Genomic DNA, 19,199 nt, shown 5'->3' with positions numbered 1-19,199 from the left:
CTTTTGGGAATTGTAATATTGTAAGTCATCCCATTATATTCAATAAAGTAATAAGTAAAAATGAATTAAATGGTAACCATTTGCAATATTCTCTAAAGTTTAATAACGTAAATTGAATTTAAGATACTATAAATTGACAGGAGTTACTTCCCTCTTATCAAGAAGAAAAAAATATTTTTGGGGGAGTTCAGTTTTACTCTTCTGCAAGGATTAATTTTCTTTCGTTTCATATTAGTTAGGAAACCAACATCTCTATTAATTTGTCTTATAATTACAATGGAAAGCAAGGGTTGTGAAGATAGATTCATTCTACACTGGTATGTATTGAAAATAATTTGCAAGGGCTTTACGGCTTTTCTTAACAGGACTAAAAGAGAACACTTTAGCATAGGTACTTTCAATGAACGATTAACTAACAACTTACCAGGCTTGATGATTCAAGAACACACCGAATTCTTTGGTTACTAGAAATACTTCAACTTGATTATGAAGTGAAAATATACCTAAGGCATCCAGAAACTTGGCGTGGACCTTTACAATTATTTGATGTTCATCAACTAGGCAAAGCCCCGATCTTGGAAATCTTTTTTGGTGACGGGAGACCCCCAATCAAAATAACCGAGCTGGGATTCATAATTCAATATTTGTTGCGGGTTTACGATAAAGAGAATATTTTAAATCCGATAAGCCAGGAGCAACAACTAGAAGTTGACTACTATTTACACTATGCAGAAGGTTCATTGCAACATATCCAAATGGCGTTATTGATTAATTCTGTGGCTAAACATGTTGCGCCATTTGCAACAAAAGCAGTGGTGAAATTAATCACCAAAGCAATTAATAATGGATACTATAAGCATGAATGGTATTTGAATTTCCAATACTTGGAAGATAGACTAGCACAAAATGGAACTGGATTTTTTGTTGGAAACAAATTGACTGGGGCAGATGTGATTCTAAGTTTCCCAGTTTATGAAAATGTTTTTGATAATCCTGGTGGTGTTCGAGAAATATGTGGAGAAAAGAGAGATTTGCGCAAAGTTTATCCCCATTTAGCAAAATGGAGTCGAATGATTAAAAATAACCCAACTTATAAACGGGTAACAGAGATGATGAACGAAGAAGTTGAAGATTTGATTGCCAAGAATCCACGATTTGATTACGGGAAGGAGAAATAATCTGGGGTGTGGTCATCATGGTCAGTTACTTGTACTTTTGTAGAGAATTTGTTCAATGTTAGATACCCTCTTAGGTTGATTAGTAATATAATACCAACTTAATTAATGAAGTTGCAGCTAATACAGAAATTATCAGGCGATTCTTATGTAGCCACAATATAGATCTAATCAAGAAGCTTAATGTTTATGTGGCATTAGATATGGAAGTAATACGTTGGACAAGAATCTCTGTCCGCGAAATAAATTGATAAATTGATCTGTCCCAACCACAGTATGTGAGAATCCCTTCTTTTTTTTTTTAAATGTATATTGTTATCAATTGCAGCCACAACAAAAGATATTTGCAATCTCTGCAGAAAAATAGAAAAAAATAATTGTGGCATTTATTATTACTCAGCAACGGAAGTGTGAGTATACATCCCCTATATTCCCATTCTGTACATTTCTACTGGTATTTTTCAATATAAAAGGCAACCATCCTTCTCTTCTTTCTCAAGAACCCTTATTTTGATCTGATCTAATTCCAATTCTATTATTGGTTAACTTTAAACAAAACCTAAACTACATCAACCATGGCTCCTACTGCTGTTACCCAAGAACCAAAAGACGTCCAAGAAACAATTAAAAGATTAGCTGGCTTAAAAGTTATTGGCCATTCCAAAAACTCAAAGGGGATCATCACTGGGTATGATCCTGAATGGGCCGATAAGTTACCAGAAACCACTAAACAGAGATACGCCAAATATGGTGTTGACATTTCCAAAGGTTATCCTTATATCCCAGTAAATGAAAAAGTGCCAAAATTTGTTGATGAAGTTTTTGCTATTAGAAATGAAGAATATCCTTACATTGAAAGAGGTAAAAATGCTGACCCGGAGAAGAAGCTGTTATTTGATGCTGCTGAAGACGTCATCCATTTAACTCCTTATATTGGTACTGAAATTGTTGGATTACAATTGAGCGAATTAACTGATAAACAAAAGGATGAATTGGCTTTGTTGATTGCGGAAAGAGTTGTTGTTTTCTTCAAAGATCAAGATTTGTCTCCTCAGAAGCAACTTGAATTAGGTCACTATTGGGGTCAAGTTGAAGTACACCCACAAGCCTCAAGAATAGGTGAGGAATTTGATGGAATATCTGTTATTTGGCAAGAGCAACAAAGAGACAGATGGGACTTAAATTTGACTTTCAAACAATCAAAAAAAGGTAACTCTCAATGGCACAGTGATTTGGTCCATGAGAAACAAACTGCTGGAATCACCCATTTACATCTTGATGCTATTCCAGGTATTGGTGGTGAAACTTTGTGGAGTTCTACTTATGGCGCATACGATAAATTGTCTCCAGCTTTACAAAAGTTTTTGGATGGCAAGACGGCAATTTACAGATCTGCCCATCAATATTTAGACAGAAAGGATCCATTGAAGGGCCCTAAATATGTTGAAAGAGAACACCCAATTGTTAGAACTCATCCAGTAACTGGTTGGAAGTACTTGTTTGTTAACCGTTCCATGACTGTTAGAATTGTTGGATTGTTGCCTGAAGAATCCGATTTGATTTTGAACTATTTGTATTCAGTTATTGAAACCAACAGAGATATACAAGTTAGATGGTCATGGCAAAAGGAATTGGGAAGTGTCAAAAACAACAAGAAAGAAGAACCAAAACAATACCGTGGTGTTAGTGCCTTATGGGACAACAGAATTAGTAACCATAGTGTTGTCCATAGTGAAGAATCAATTGTTGGCAGACATGGTACAAGGGTTACATCTTTAGCTGATACTGGTTATTACGATCCAAATTCAAAATCTCAAAGGGAATCTTTGGGCTTGTCTTTAGATTAGGCTTATGATGTAAAACATATATATATATATATATTGAAATATGGCTTTATGATTTCTTTATTCACTGTATTGTAGAGTTTTATAGTAGTTTCTTTCCTGGAATACTATTTACATTTTTAATTAATCCTACCGTAAATGATACTCTATCCAAAAAAAAAAAAAAAAAAACCTTCTATTAACTAGTTTATGTTAAGCAACCCCTAACCAATGCCTCAACATCAGAAACTTCTTTCTTGCAACTACTCGTCAAATTAAGTATATCCCTATGGGTTTTCCCCACAACAACGTTATCTTCAATTCGTAAGCCTATCCCTCTATAATGTTTCGGTCCATCATGTGGTATATACAATCCTGGCTCTATAGTAATGACTTGGTTTTGTTTTAAAGGCGAACGGTTGGACACGGATGGTATGTCGTGCAAATCCAATCCCACATTATGACCCACGTAATGGGGGTAGTAAATTCTAGAAATGTCGCTGACGGTGACATCACCAAACCCAGGAAGATTTTTCAACTCATGTTTTAATGTGTTCACTGAAACTTCATGGATATCATGGAACGAGTAGCCCAACGATTCACTACATAAAGTTATGCACTTTTTATTAGTAGCTAGGACAACTTCATATATATCTCTTTGAGCATCACTAAAGCCTTTTGTTGAATTGGGCCATGCCCGAGAAATATCAGCACAATAACCGCCTAATTTCCCACCAGCATCAATAAAAACAAGCTCATTTCTTTTGATCAAATCATCATTTCTGGTATAGTGCAAACATAATGCGTTAGACCCGCTGGCAACCACTGGAATATAGGCTTGCTTTTCACATCCACCTTTGACAAATTGATATTCCAAGTATCGTGCTAGGGTGTTTTCAGAGTCAATAGGTTCATCTGACCCCACTGTAGCCATTGCTCGATTAATTGCTGTACTTGAGATTTCACAAGATCGCTTCATGACACCTATTTCAGCTTCCGATTTAATAGCACGTAATTTTGCTATTATTGGTGATAATTTCTGTATACTTTTTTTTGAATTTTCAATAATCCCATTTATATCTTGACTATGATGATTATTGCTTGAAAAATTGAAAAACTGCCTCAATCCATCATTTTGTTTCAGACTAAATTTCTTATCCCAATATATATAGTCATTCTGTTTAATTAATTGCTTCAAATACGATGGGGCCTGACTTATATCTTCAACCATATCGGCGTTGAAGATGTTATATGCACCTTCCAATCCACTTTTCGGACCTTCCCATAATTCCTTTCTTGGGTTCTTTGGAGGAACTAACATGTGCAACACCACGTCATCGGCGCCATTATCGCCCCTTTTTTCAATGACCACTATAGAATCTGGCTCTAACCACCCAGTTAAATAATAAAGATCGTTATCCTGTTGAAAGTCATAAAATACACTTCCTGAACTAAATTGAGTAGTATTCCCAATAATTATGGCCAATGATTTGGATGGAAGATGTGTTGATAATTTCAATCGACGTTGATAGTATTCCATTGCTGAAATCCCTGGAGTCAAGTCTCCTGGTTGGGTGATAATATGAGGCCTTGTTTCATAAGTTGGCTGTCCTGTGGTATAGGTGGTGAAAAGACGTGACCGGGTGGATATAAATCGTCTTAAGGTTAATGCAAATTGGGACTTCATAAAGATAATAAAAAAAGACTAAATAGTATACATTAAATGAATATGTGTATCTGGTTGTATGAACTTGTGCTGGACTTGAATTGAATACCCAAATTGCCCAAAAAAGTAATGAACCGATAGAAAAAGAAAAAAAAAAAAAATCAAATCGAACAAACAAACAAACAAATTCTGAAAAATTGCGAAAAAAACAGATGTTGATCTTGTTGTGGTTGATTGTTCCAGACCTCATCAACCAATTTTTTTTTTTGTTGGTTGGTTTCGTTTCGTTTCGTCTATCAAGTATTGTAACAGCTCCAGAGCACACGGACGTTGAATTTTTAAAGATTCTAATAGAAAATATGGCTTCGGTGATATACGATGAACACAAGGGGTACTGTATAACCAATGAACCAACAAACAAAGTGAATGACAATGAAGGTATGATAAATAATGGTTTGCAGGCATTGCCATGGAATTTATATTTACCTGAAGAAACCGATGATCTGCTGCTGGCACCTGATAATACACCAACTCCACCACCAAAACCACTCACCAAGCAAGAAAAACGAGAGGCTAAACAATTGAAAAAGATCAATGCCTCTCGAAGAAGAAAGCTAAAGAGAGAACAAGAGTTGGACAATAAAGAAGAAACCAAATTTCCTGATTTCAAACCATACTTAGCGAAACAAGAATTGAAATCATTGTTTGGTTCCATTGTAAAAAGAACTTGTCAAGACCCGAAAACTGACACTAAGATACTACAATATCGTTCTATAGCATTGTATAAATCTGATTTAGAGCATATTTTACCTGGAGAATGGCTCAATGACAACAACATCTCATTGATTTATGAACTCGTGGTCCAACTTTTCATAAAGCATGGCAGAAAGTTTTCCAACCAAATCCAATTATTGTACCCATCTTTGATACAGTTGTTAATGCATTTCCCTGACGATGTTGAGAGTTTATTACCCGTTGATGAATTGAAATCGCTGAAGTTGATTTTTTTACCAATAAATTTTATCGATGAAATGGATGCTAATTTGGAAGATGCAAATAATGGTGACCATTGGTCACTTGGGGTGTTATCATTGTTGGATAATACATTGTACATCTACGATTCGATGCAAATAGATGACGATGAAATTTCAGAAATTCAATTGAAAAAATTGGTGCAGAAATTACAAAGCTGTAAAACTATTGTTCATGGCAAATTGAAAGTACGGTATTTAAAGTGTGACCAACAACAAAACTTTGACGATTGTGGAGTATATGTGATTATGATTACATGCTACTTGATAAACCAACTTCTACACCAGGACGAAATGAGCTTAGACATTAGTAGAGTTAAATTCAATCCTTTAGATGCTAGATTGTATATCATGAAACTAATATCTAGACTAATAAAAGAATAGACTATCTTTTTTTTTTTTTTTTTTTTACTATCTACTTTCTAGCAACCAGAATTATCTGTAATATTTATCCAATAGTAAACCTGTCATTTTCGTCGCTAGCGATTCTGCACGTAGTTCATTTTTCAATTCGTTGATATTTTCTTGTAGTTTGGCCACATCGTCGGCGTTGCTGTCTTTTATCATCTCGTCATTAACAAACATTTGGTTTTCGGCATCATAATAGATACCGTATTTATGCAAGCCCAATGCAACTATTATACCTATCAAAGCATTGGTCAATTCAGTAGCCGATCTATCATCGGTTGTATCATGGCCCATTAACTCAATCATCTGCAACCTTGATACTTTTCTTGAGCTAGTAAGTATGACGAAAAAATTCTTGTAATCAATTATTGATGCCATATAATTGATTAATGATGAGCCATTGGTACCACTGGCATTTTTGAAATGGACGGGTAGATTGTATTCTAGTTGGGCCACTAACTCAGCATCAAACTTCTTATTTTGTAATTGCACAATCACTTGTTTAAACTCACATTTTGCCAAGGGGATCATGATGGAATTATATAATTGAAATTCTAAGCTTTCTGGTACTTCGGTAAACAAATCAATTAATGCATCATCTTTATCAAGCTTCATTAAAGTCAATTCGTTAAAAGGCTTCAAGAAAATAGTCGTAATCCCAAACATGACAAGTAAGCTTGACGAAAGAATTTTCATATTGCCAATAAGAAAACTAAGTGGGTCTTTTTCAATAAGAAAAAACTCAATAAACTGATCATGAAATTCAGATAGCTTGAACTGCTTGAACAATAAACATAGGTTGAAAAATTTAATTGCCCAAAGATAGTGTGTCTCCTTATCGTATTGGCCAAATAATAGTTCATTTTTGTGATAATAATTAATTGCCTTGAAATAAATTTGCTCTAAAGTCTTGAAGAAATTGCTAATTATATTTGCTTTAATTTCATATGTTCCAGAAAATTGTCTTTGAGACAAGTTGTATCCATGAAGCTCATTGTAGTATAAGGGGAACCAAATCAGGGAAAATATATGCAACACGTATTGGTAGAACAAAAACTCGATATAGCCGTTTGACGCAAGTTGTTCCTTGGTTTTTGGTTGTGTCGAAATATCCACAACCGCAACATAATTATTCAATAAGCTTAATCCGGTATCATAATTAGTTTGTACTATTGTTATGGCAATAGCTCTTTTGATCTTGCCAAATAATGCTTCTGCTTCATTAGAAGATAGCGATTGCATTGAAGTCTCGAGTGTTTGTTTGATTTCCGCTTTAACTTGCTCGAGGTATAAACCATTTAAAGAACGGGTTGATTCAATCCATTGCGTGCTGAAATTACTTTCCAAACTAGCTTCTTTTGATAAATAATCAACTAAAATCTCCGCAATGGGGTGAATAATTTCATAGCGTTTCATATAATTCAAACACTGTTTTGCTGTGTTGATTATACTTGATCTGGGAATGCCCAGTGATGGCAAGGATATGTATTTGTTAAATGTAAATGCCAATTGATTAATAAATAAGTAGTCTATATCAAACGCATCTGTCATGTTGTTGGTGATTACTCCAATGCCACTTGATATGTAATAGAGGTGGTGGTAGTAGTGGTGGTGGTGGTAGTAATCATTTTTTTTTTCTGCTTCTATTTTGTTTTTCTTTTTTTCGAATAATAAACTTGGCGTTTAATTCTATTCTAGCAAAAGCGTACTAGGGTTGTTACTACCCCCTCTCTTTCAATAACCAAGGGCTTGACTATACTTTGTTTAAAAGAGAATCTCTTTAGTAATTAAAAATTATATTAGAATCTGATTTATCATCTATATAGACATTTCACCATTTTTCTCCTACTTGTTTTGTATTAACAAGTTTTGTTAGCATAGATCACTTTTTTTTTTTGCTTTTTTTTATTACCCCATTTAATATCTCTGTAATTAAAGAATGATTTGACTTGTCAGATATGACGAAACAATATCATAAAGTACTTGTATCATAGCCCAGGTTAACGGTATCCATGTACTCATTGTCAATGATCCTGCTTGATAAATAGCAGCTATGATTACTCCAATAATAGCACCACCAATAAACCCTTTTAGTAGTCCTGCAAATACGTAAAACACAACAATAAATACACACGCTAACATATCTCGTTTCCCAAACTTTAGGTTATGTCTAAATTTATTTGTAAAACTACTCATAGAGGCAATTATACCGACAATCAAGTAAAATGATCCAGATAGAAGAAGCGACCAAAACACGGTGAATCTCCATATATCCCAGGAATAATACAAATATGAATTCAAATATGATGGTCTTGTTGAACCCACTGGCCAGAATAACGATGGGAATTGCGGTACTATATATCCCAATGGCACATTCGTTGAACTTATAAATATAGTCATAGGTAATGAAAATAAGTATGATTTAATACTGATGAATGGGTATTGGAATATATTCTTACTTGTTGGTTAATGTTGTTGTCAAGGACCTTTTAAAACTTTGTGATCTGCGACATTTATATCATAACGACACGACATAGTGGAGACAAAAATGGAAGCTAAAAAAAAATTGTAGGAGAAAAAAAAAAGGACCTGTTGTTGCCACCACCACTTAGTACAACTTCTCCAGTATTGTTGTAATTCTTTAAGATCGTTTCTATTCAATTGCAATAAAAGGATCATTCTGATTTCACATAAACATTGTATAATTGCAAAAGACTAGCATCCCATCTTTCTTAAAGTACTACTACACTTTTATCACGTCGAACAAAACCACATATCATGTCAAGAAGATACGATTCTAGAACTACTATTTTTTCGCCAGAAGGTAGATTATATCAAGTTGAATATGCTCAAGAAGCTATATCTAATGCTGGTACAGCCATAGGGATATTATCTTCTGAAGGTGTCGTTTTAGCGTGTGAAAAAAAGGTCACCTCCAAGTTATTGGATGATGATGGCTCAGCTGAAAAATTATATATTATCAACGATCAAATGATTTGTGCCGTGGCTGGTATGACCGCTGATGCATCGATTCTCGTGAACAATGCAAGAATTCAAGCTCAACAATATTTGAAGATGTACGATGAAGAGATTCCTTGTGAAATGTTGATCAACCGTGTTTGTGATGTCAAACAAGGTTACACCCAACATGGTGGGTTGAGACCTTTTGGTGTTAGTTTTCTTTACGCTGGGTATGATGATAGATATCAATTCCAATTGTTTACATCGAATCCTTCTGGTAATTACAGTGGTTGGAAAGCAACTAGTATTGGTGCTAACAATTCGGCCGCTCAAACTTTATTGAAGAAAGATTACAAGGACGATTTGACTTTGAAAGATGCATGCGAATTGGCTATCAAGGTTTTATCGAAAACCATGGATGCTTCAAACATAAATAGTGAAAAATTAGAATTTGCTACGTTGAGTTTGGGTAAAGATAACAAAGTATTGCACAAAATTTGGAACGATAAAGATATTGACATTCTAATTAAGGCTTCAGGGGTGTTGAATGAAAAGAATAGCGATGATGAATAGATATGGCTGATGTTTATAGGACTATCAGTTTTTAGATATAGTGTCGTATAATAAAAACACATAATCAAGTAGTAGGATATTGTCACGTGAGTTTTTGGCTGTCTTTTTTTAAGGTGCGCGGAGTAGTTCCGCCATGGAATATATTTTACCATCGAATTCTAAGATTGCTATTCAAATATCGTTTGGTGTGTTTTTCTTAGATTGGTTATATACTCCCCAGTTTCCTCTTTTGTTTTTTAAGTATTGTCTTACACTTAACATTTAGATCTACCATCTTGTCTTTTTCCTATAAGCAACGAAGAAGAAGGGACAATGGATTTAATATCATTGGGGTTGACCCCCCGTAAATCGAAAAAGATATTGCAAATAATCAACAATAATAGGGTTTCACGAGATATTAAACATGAATTCGATCAACTTAACTCATATACAAAGGCATTTTTAGTTAATCAGTTGTCAATTGAAGGCTCGCAACAAGAGAAACAGGAGAACCAAGGACATCAATTCAATGGTGAAGTCAACGATAATGTTTTACAAGTTTTCCAAGAGTTGTATTTCTTATTGGATGTCGAAAACTTTAAATTCAATCATGTTTACACTGACATTGACTTGAACAAATTGAAATTGATTTATATGAAACTCGCTAGTATTGGTGGTAATGAATCGTTGAACAACAACACGAAGACAATCTTAGAAATTATAGAGAGGTATATAATATTGACAACGACGTTAAGTTTAACCAATTCCCTAATCTATAAAACATTGATTTTGAAAAACCAACAAGTTTATTGGCAAGCATTGAATAATTCCTCTACAATTAATAAATTGATATACTTTATGCAAACATCACCGATAAAGTTGTACAATTTTGGCTGTGACATTTTTGTTAAAACTAAGAGAATCCTATTTCATAGTGATAACAATAATAATAATAATAATGGGAATGGGTTGTACCAATTATCCAGTCAATCAGGAGGGAAGGAGGAAGATAATATTATTTCCCGTTATTTGTTGGTTATTAAAAATGTTTGCAAACTTGCATTTAATGGGTTGATAACCTCTATTCGTCAGCAATCGCCACCATCAATTAGTTTTATATTGTTATCAAATGATAGAACTAGAACCAAACACAAACATAAGCAGAGAACATTATCGATTAAATGGTATTTGCATTCAATTAAATCTGTCATCAAATTCCCTATCAATTTGGTTGTGAAAGAAGCAAAGTCGAAATTACGTAAAATTGATGACGAAATTGCTATTAACATTGGAAATATCGATAAATTGATTAAGACTAATCCAAAAGATTATTTAGAAGCATTGAGTGTAATTTTACAATTAGATTCAACTCAAGACCAGCTAATTTCACAGAACCTTAATGCAGCTGCTTATCAGAAAAAGAAGAATATGATATTACAAGCAATGGAACATGTTGTTAAATTTGATAAAAAATCCTATGATATAACATCTTCTCCTGGGTTTTTGACAAGATATTGGATAATAATTGCATTGATTATTTTTTATGGACCTTCACAAACCAAAAAAGTTTACGCTAATCGTCAAGAAATCATTTATTGGATCAATTATAATGGCATTGAACCAGTTGTAGGGTTTTTCAAAAACTGGGTAATAAAACCTGTTTATGACATGTTGGATATTTTGAGAAATACTAGTAGTGATAGTCAATTATCGATCACTAGTAAGGATTCATTGAATTCTGAATTTGATTCGTTAAACTCAATGATTTATCAATTTGCTCAAGATAATCATATAGACGTTACTGAATCACAGATTACTAATGATGTCAAAAATGGCGATTTAAAAATTATCATGTCGACGTATGAAAACGAAATCAAATCACCTATTAAATATTTGATCACTGGGTCACTATTAAGATTGATCTTGATTCAAATACAAAAGGGTAAAGTTGATGGAGCCATGGCAATAAATGGGATTGATAAGTTGTTGAAATCACAACAACTATTATTTGCTATGGTGTCAATAAGTCCGTCAATTTTGATATTGTATCAAATGTATAGAATTTTGGCCAATAGTGGTAAGAGCAATGGCAGTGGTGCTGGCTCGATAATCATTAATGGCAAGCAATTGAATATTGTTTGTTTGAAATGTTTGAATAATATTGAGAATCTATTGATATTGTTGCAATTACAAGAGAAGAAACCTCAACAAGAAGACGAACAAAACAAAAGGTCTATGAACGGTGTTGGCAATAATCGTCATCAGGAATTCTATGAAGGGGAATTGTTAATTGAAATAATCAACTTGTTCGTTTTTTCAAGTTATTTAATACCAATTGATTTAAAAGATGATTGGATCAATGATTTAAATGAATTGAATAATAAGCAGTTTGATATCAGTACCAAGCTTGACTTAATTCGTAAAATATGGAACATGTACGGTGCATATTTCAGATGAAAACGATTTGTTTAAACGAAACTGCATTCGTGGCATTTACAATATTTACCTGTTAGTACATTTATTGGGAGGATATTGTGCATTATTTCTAGCCTAGACCACAGATATAAGAGATAGATAAATAGATAACTAAAGTTTACAAATACATATATATGTACATTATATCTAATAATGGTATAATCCTAATCCAAAATCGTAAATATCATACACACTGGAAATAAGAAACATAATCATAATAATGATAGTACTAATACAAAATCAATCAGAAGCAATACCAAGAAACAATAAATATAACAATAATAGTAATAATACAAAATCAATCATGAAAAAAAAAAAAAAAAAAAAAAAATTTTTACCATGGGAAATACCATATGTAGTTGTTCTTGGAGTTTATTTTTTATTTTAGCAACCAATTAATGAATGCTTTGGAAAACTGTACCCACCATCTTCAAACGAAGTTAAATTAACATTTTGATACACATTGATATGCTCTTCAATATAATCAGATGTAGGGAAATCTGCTGGGTCGCATCCAACATTAATTTGATTTGGTGGTTGATAAAGTCGAACATAATCAATACGGAATGTTGAAGGGAAACTCAAACTAGGCCAGTCGATATAAGCCCAATTATTGGAAACCCCTAAATTCATAACGATTGACATGGGTTCTTTACTCAATGGTCTCCACCCAATATTCCCATTAGGATGCAAAGCTTGGGGATAAACTGTCAATGTGGGATCATCACCAACAAACCATCTTAAATACCCCTTTTCTTTGTCATTTAGATATTCATACCCATACGTTTGAAAATTGTGTACACCATCGCCCCCTAGTTCGTACCAAGTTTTATTTAATGTGGTAGTTCCTGACAATGCTTGTTGAAACGGACCACCAGTATAAGTATTCATCGTGGTTACTGATGTGTTGTAAATTTCTAAATAGTCAATGTCAGGGTAATACCAAATATCCATTGGTGCTAATTGTAAGGATTGGGATGCTACACCAAGATTTTCTTTCTTGCCAGTGACATCAGTACTTATTTCTGCTTCAATGACATCAATTTCCGGAGCACCACGACCAACACCACGATTTGGATGCGACTCACCAGGACAAGTACATTTATTTAATCTTTGTCCCGGTAAATATGAAATACCGTCGGGAGATGATTGGTTGGGTGTAATACCAGAATCACAAGAATCATAAGAATAGGGCCATATTCCTTCTGTAGAAGCTAAGTATCCGGGGCGACCCAAGTTACCCATAGTCCATATCCCTGGCCACAATCCAGAAACGGTACCTTTATTGGCTAATCGTGCTGAAATAACGATTTTGCCCTGTGTGAAACAAAGCTTGTTCCAGCTTTGCACCATCCCGGACCGATAAAATAAATTATGGTTTTTAAATGCATCCATTTGTAAATTGAGAGTACCATTACTAGTAGTTGCTGCATCAGGGTCGTACCATTCCAAGTCCTTAGTGGCATCATAGTGCAAGTCAGGAGCTGTCCAAAATTGATCGTCACCTTCGTAAAAAGTCCTGCCCATGATATTAAATTCATCACTGAATACTAAGGACCAATTAGTACCGTCTTTGGCCTTCATTGTCATCGCATCCTGCGGCGTGTCTGGATCGATCAATGAAGTGCGAATTGCTGAAAGTGATGGATATGAATAGTGGGTCAAAATTTCGTATTCCTCTGGAGGACTATGAGTGGTTACTCCCGAGTAAGTTAATGCTGGTACTACAACAAACACCGCCACTGCTGCTGCGATTAAAAATAAAAATCCCAAAATCCCACCAAATGATTTACGATCAGCAGTTTTCAAATCATTCCAAAATCTATTTTTTTCATAAATCACGTCGTGAACTGGGTCTGGGTTATGAAGATAATCATCGGGTTCCTTTTCATCAATATTGAGTGGGAATGAACTTGCTGGATAGCCACCAAATGGACTAAAGTCAAACATATTGTTGTGGCTACTGTTTAATGTATTATTGGGATTTTTACTGAATGAATTTGATGATATTGATGGTGTATCAGATTGATAGGGGGCATTATTGCTAGTATTGTTTAACGAGTTACTCGATGATGCTCGGCCAATAATTTTGGGATACCTGTCGTAGTCGTAAGGTACGTCGACTTTAATATTGTTTATATTGGAATTTACAAGGGACGACGACTTATCATTTTCAGCACCTTGGAGGTATTGTTGGTGGTGTTGTAGATTTGGCAGCAGCAGTAGATTGTAATCATTTTGACCTTGTAACAAATGGGAACCGCTGCTTCCATTACTTGATGATAATCCATTATTTACTGTGAAAGGACGACCATATTGATTGACGATAGAAGATGTGGATGTGGAGGAAGATGGATAAGAAGAATGGTTTTCGAAATCAAATGACCCATCATCAAGTCTATTGCTAGAGTCGAAAGGATCTGTGAACCCAGGATAAGATTGTCTGGTAGAATTGTTGTTATAATTTTGATTGGCTTGATTGTCGAATGGGTTTGTCTCTTGATATCCGTTTCCATTGGTATTCTTAGTTAAATTACGTCTTGCCATGGTAGTTGGTTATTTTTGTTTTGTTGGGAAGGAATGGTTATTTGGTTAGACAAAATCAATAATCAGGAGGGAGCACTAGCTTGGAATAAATGGAAAACTTAACGAATGAATGGGGATGGATATAAATATAGGTGTGTCAAACAAGAAAAAAAAAAAAGGAGATCTGTATTGTTGATATTGTTGCTATTCTTGTTGATGTTAGAAACTATCTCAAGCAGCCAAAGGAATTTTGTGACTGCTTACTTTTGTGTGAAAGATTTAGTAGCAGTTAATGTGAGATAAATTACCTTGAAAACTGACCTTGAAGTAGATAATAATATTTGTATAACGAAAATGAATGAGAGAAGAGCAAGTGGAAAAGAAAACACTACATATATATATAAATGAAATGGAATTCAAATCGTACGTTTAGCCTTATCACTTTAATTCACCACAATAAACAAACTACCTTAAGTTAAGTTAAATTAAATTTAAAAAAAAAAGCAGAACAATTTGAAAATCGGGAATATAACTTAATACTAGCCTTCAAAAACAATCTCCTGTAGAAAGTAACACAAAATAAGATTTAATAGCAGTTTATTGTTGCTCTTTGTCGTTGTTGTTTTTGTTCCAGCAAGTTTGATTATTTTTGGGCGCACACTAACACTATTCTTCTTTTTTTTTTTTTTTTTTTTTTTTTTTGACTACATCACACTACATGAACTAAATTCACGAGCACTAAATAGAAGATCAATCATATATCATTGGCTGTGTCAATTTTAATCCGTTCAAATAATAAGCCAAACAAAGAACTAATTGTTAAGTAAACAGTTATACTATGGATTACTCCTGTTTTTGGGGCGAATATTATATGACTAAGTTGATTCTACTAATACCCATCATATCTAATTGCTAATATTAAGTTTGTTTTAGACACACGCACACGCGCACAAGAACCTGCATAATACCCACAGCCTCCAAGTAGTCTTACCAAATATCAAGAAGTAATAATAGAAATAGCTTGAACGTTCTATGTAGTATAATTGATTGAATATTCCAAATTGAACCGAGATGCTTTTTTTTTTGATTCCAGGTCTTTATTTTTGTTACTGTTTTAGTAGTTTCTTTAGCCTCCCCCAATCCCCCCTTTCCCCTGAATTCTCTCCTTTTTTTTTTTTTTTAGAAAGAAAACGCTCTTACGCTCCTGGATTAAATGATGTAATCTGGAACCATCTCATTCTAGATCAATAAATAAATAGATATATAGTCAAGATATTTTGCTTCTTTTTATTGTGGGTATTTAGAGTGCCTACGAATGTTCTCTGTAAAAGATATATCTTTCTGGTCCAAAAAAGTAATGGAGAGAGAGAATACAATTGAATCAATAACTATATACACAATTATAAACAAAATTTAATTCAAACAACAATAAATCACTAAATAGTCCTAGGCTATTCTTGCTTTGTACGCGTCAGTTGTTTGTGAAATGAAAACTAAGACCAACTAACAACAAATGAAATATATGGATATCTTATATAGTCCATTCTTGGTTTTGATAAAGCTCTTAAGAATAATTAACAACACGATTGACAGGATGTGACTTCGTCATTTGTTTAATAAGTCACACTTTCATCATATATAGATGCAAATTGTGTGAGTTCTGTCACAATATTTTCGGTTCTTCAAATTTTAAAGCTATTGAATTTCTTCGTTTATGATTTCGAAATTGGAAGCTTGCCAAATTTTCAATATAATGTCTTGGTAATTGGGGGTCTTGGACAGCTTCTGTTTCTTCCTCTTCTATTTCCATAGACTCCTTTTGTTGTTTGAGTCCATATTCATGATTACCATTATATGGTGTCTCATTACCATTGCCAGGCATTGTTGCTGGAGCAGTTTTAGGACGATGATGAAATGAGAATTTACGAGGAGTTTGAACGATATCACTAGTTGATAAGTTACAATACATGAAATTTGCAGCATCGGAACCATATAACTGTTGTTGTTGTTGTTGGTGCTGTTGTTGTTTAACATAATCAATCTCCCCGGTGAAATTATCCAAATCACAAATTGAAATTCGTCGATTACCCAATATTGCATGCGTGGAAGAATTAGTGGTAAGTGCACTGAGTGGAGGAGAAGTAATAGTATTGGTAGACATTGCTGTTAATTCGGGTAATGATGTAGACTTAATCATAGAAGGACGGCGACGAGATTTAACCAAATGTTGGTGACTTGGTTGAGTTGTATTTCTTGAACCTGGTGGGGTCATTGGGGATAACAATAATGATGATGATAATGGTGACATTGATTCATCTGGTGTAGCCATCCCATCATCACCATTACTATTATTATTGCTGTTGATGTCTGTATCTCCACTGTATATTAAAAACGCATTTAATGGATTGTTACAAGCGTCATTTATTGGTGATTCAATGGCCAATGAACACTTACGTGATGAATGTCTCGACATTGGATAACTAGTTTTTTATTTCGAATTAATACCTTTTAGCACTTTTTTTTTTGCTCTCTAATTTGTTTTTAGTAAATTTCTACTGTTGATAACTATATTATAGATTGATAAATCTGTTTTTTTGAAAATTAAAGAATACCAGTAATGGATTGAAGTAAGGGATTTAATAACTTTAATGAAAAGCAGTTAATTGGAACTTGTGGGGAGACGAAAAATAAACATTTAAGTAAATAAATGGAAGGAATCCAAAAAAAAAGTTAAGGGAAATGATTGGTTAGGGCAAGAAAAGGAGAAAGAAAGGTTAAGAAATACATAAATCGATGTCCAATTTGTGTGTGCGTTATACCTTATGCGTGATTGTAAATTAACAGCAAGTGAATGATGATGATGACGATATCCACATAATTGTTCATTTATGTTTACTTATTATAATTAAAAGAAGTAAGAATGTGCGTGTGAGCAATACAAAAAAAGAAAAAGGAGGGGGGGAGGAGGCGGGCAAGTAAGGGAAGAATAAGAGAGGAGGAGAAGAAGAAGAAGAAGGATTATTCGGGATTTAAAGACTTTATATGCATTGTTATGTACGTGATATGTGCTTTCAATGTAGTGAGTGAGTGAGTGGGCGATTGCTACCATTATCGGTATGTATGTGTTGGGGAGAGGGGAATGGTGGTATGACACCAAAAAAGGAATCATTACTTCCCACCACCACCAACTATTTTTAATGTGTTTCGCAGCCTTTCGTTTCTATGTTCTCAAGTGGTTCCGTCCGGAAGGGAAAGCCAAGCGAGTCAAGAAAAAAAAAAAATAGAACAAAGAATTAATTCTTGCTGGTTGTTTTCTCAAGCCACCTCTTCCTGTCCTTCTTCTTCTACAATCAGTCAATTTCCTGGTGCAGTGTAGTATTAATGAAGCAGAGAATAATTTAAAGAGTTATAGTTATTTAGTTGATGATATCCATTTGATGTAAAAAGAAGAAAAGGTAAAAAAAAAAATGAAATTCCGAAAATGGAAAAAAAGAAACAAGAAAAAGTGGAGAGATAATTATTATTGCATAACCTTCGTGTAAAGTTAATTGGTTCTCTGCTGTGCTGACTATTCTTCAATTAGTAATTGATCACTAGATACAATGGAGTACATCTGTGCATAGTAACTGAGGATAGTCGATTACTCATTGTATATAAGTCCATACTAATATATACCAAAGCAAAGTTATAACTAAATCTATATGAATATGTTTCCTACTATGGTGGTAAATTTGCATCTATGTAGAATCAATCATCAATGTCTTTCCAGAAATTAATTGTCGGTGAGCTGAGTATTAGAATTCTGATTCGCTGGAATGATCCTTAATTATTCAAATCTAGTGAATGCAAATTTTGGTCAAAATTTTGCGACCGAACGATTGCAAAATTAAACTAAAAAATAACACAATCAAAACGTTCGTCTGAATGTAATGTCAAAAGCAAAGATTATTCTTTTGTCTTCCTGTTGTATCTTAAGGGTTGAATTATATCGGGGATATTGCTGCCGTTTAACATCTGTTGATTTCTTTATCACCACATCGACAATGATAAATTATTGTATATGAGCTATTTCATTGAAATTACAAAAGAGTAGTTCTTATTTTTTCGGACGTATACCACCGAGAAAAACCAGAATTGTTAATAACATTATAGTTAACAATGGCACCGGTAGCGGCCCAAACATTATTATTGTTTGTGGCTGGAGTTTCTAGTTTTGTACAGCAAAAATAAAATTAAAGAAAGATCAATTTAGTCAAAACCTTTGCGTCACATTCATTTGGTTATCCTATCTTAACTCAAATAAACCCTATTCACCATCGCTTGCAAGTAATTGAAAGTTAGGACATAAACTTCCGAAAGATCCACCTAATAATAATGATGTTCAAAACACCGTTCACAAAATAATCAACGAAATTCTATTCGCTGGTTGGAGAATGTGTTTACAAATCCAAATCTACTCCTGGGGGATTGATTAATTGTGAATTATTTCAATTACTCAGGTTCTATGTGCTATAGACAAGGGGAGAAAGCATCTAACAGTTTAATCAGTAACTGGACAACTCTTGGTTATTTAGTTGAAGTC

At 33.9% G+C, this 19,199-nt stretch overlaps 10 protein-coding genes across 10 annotated transcripts; 5 read left to right on the top strand and 5 right to left on the bottom strand. All coding sequences in view use genetic code 12, as the record gives it.

Annotated features, from left to right (window-relative positions):
• Positions 1-276: 276 nt before the first annotated feature.
• CD36_83590 (glutathione S-transferase, putative) lies at positions 277-1,178 on the top strand (the record flags this gene model as incomplete). Its single annotated transcript, XM_002419237.1, has 2 exons — positions 277-317; positions 428-1,178. The coding sequence occupies 2 exons, from the start codon at positions 277-279 to the stop codon at positions 1,176-1,178; spliced, it is 792 nt and encodes a 263-aa protein (XP_002419282.1).
• Positions 1,179-1,750: 572 nt separating this feature from the next.
• On the top strand, positions 1,751-3,022 carry CD36_83580 (alpha-ketoglutarate-dependent sulfonate dioxygenase, putative; the record flags this gene model as incomplete). The annotated part of the gene is made up of 1 exon (XM_002419236.1): positions 1,751-3,022. One exon carries the CDS (start codon positions 1,751-1,753, stop codon positions 3,020-3,022), a length of 1,272 nt encoding a protein of 423 aa, XP_002419281.1.
• Positions 3,023-3,206: 184 nt separating this feature from the next.
• CD36_83570 (metallopeptidase, putative) lies at positions 3,207-4,685 on the bottom strand (the record flags this gene model as incomplete). Its single annotated transcript, XM_002419235.1, has 1 exon — positions 3,207-4,685. The coding sequence occupies one exon, from the start codon at positions 4,683-4,685 to the stop codon at positions 3,207-3,209; it is 1,479 nt and encodes a 492-aa protein (XP_002419280.1).
• A 191-nt stretch (positions 4,686-4,876) lies between these two features.
• CD36_83560 (ubiquitin-like-specific protease, putative) lies at positions 4,877-6,079 on the top strand (the record flags this gene model as incomplete). The annotated part of the gene is made up of 1 exon (XM_002419234.1): positions 4,877-6,079. One exon carries the CDS (start codon positions 4,877-4,879, stop codon positions 6,077-6,079), a length of 1,203 nt encoding a protein of 400 aa, XP_002419279.1.
• Positions 6,080-6,130: 51 nt separating this feature from the next.
• Positions 6,131-7,654, bottom strand: CD36_83550 (conserved hypothetical protein; the record flags this gene model as incomplete). Its single annotated transcript, XM_002419233.1, has 1 exon — positions 6,131-7,654. The coding sequence occupies one exon, from the start codon at positions 7,652-7,654 to the stop codon at positions 6,131-6,133; it is 1,524 nt and encodes a 507-aa protein (XP_002419278.1).
• A 381-nt stretch (positions 7,655-8,035) lies between these two features.
• Positions 8,036-8,503, bottom strand: CD36_83540 (uncharacterized protein ypr153w homologue, putative; the record flags this gene model as incomplete). The annotated part of the gene is made up of 1 exon (XM_002419232.1): positions 8,036-8,503. The coding sequence occupies one exon, from the start codon at positions 8,501-8,503 to the stop codon at positions 8,036-8,038; it is 468 nt and encodes a 155-aa protein (XP_002419277.1).
• A 378-nt stretch (positions 8,504-8,881) lies between these two features.
• CD36_83530 (proteasome subunit, putative) lies at positions 8,882-9,637 on the top strand (the record flags this gene model as incomplete). Its single annotated transcript, XM_002419231.1, has 1 exon — positions 8,882-9,637. One exon carries the CDS (start codon positions 8,882-8,884, stop codon positions 9,635-9,637), a length of 756 nt encoding a protein of 251 aa, XP_002419276.1.
• Positions 9,638-9,949: 312 nt separating this feature from the next.
• CD36_83520 (nuclear control of ATPase protein, putative) lies at positions 9,950-12,073 on the top strand (the record flags this gene model as incomplete). The annotated part of the gene is made up of 1 exon (XM_002419230.1): positions 9,950-12,073. The coding sequence occupies one exon, from the start codon at positions 9,950-9,952 to the stop codon at positions 12,071-12,073; it is 2,124 nt and encodes a 707-aa protein (XP_002419275.1).
• Positions 12,074-12,475: 402 nt separating this feature from the next.
• KRE6 (beta-glucan synthase, putative) lies at positions 12,476-14,638 on the bottom strand (the record flags this gene model as incomplete). The annotated part of the gene is made up of 1 exon (XM_002419229.1): positions 12,476-14,638. The coding sequence occupies one exon, from the start codon at positions 14,636-14,638 to the stop codon at positions 12,476-12,478; it is 2,163 nt and encodes a 720-aa protein (XP_002419274.1).
• Positions 14,639-16,280: 1,642 nt separating this feature from the next.
• On the bottom strand, positions 16,281-17,090 carry CD36_83500 (conserved hypothetical protein; the record flags this gene model as incomplete). Its single annotated transcript, XM_002419228.1, has 1 exon — positions 16,281-17,090. The coding sequence occupies one exon, from the start codon at positions 17,088-17,090 to the stop codon at positions 16,281-16,283; it is 810 nt and encodes a 269-aa protein (XP_002419273.1).
• Positions 17,091-19,199: the final 2,109 nt, after the last annotated feature.

The sequence above is a fragment of the Candida dubliniensis genome, chromosome 3 (assembly GCF_000026945.1).
Source record: "Candida dubliniensis CD36 chromosome 3, complete sequence".
Classification (NCBI taxonomy): Eukaryota; Fungi; Ascomycota; class Pichiomycetes; order Serinales; family Debaryomycetaceae; genus Candida; species Candida dubliniensis.
The sequence above is the reverse complement of the archived record's forward strand: the minus strand, read 5'-3'. Positions and strand labels throughout refer to the sequence as shown.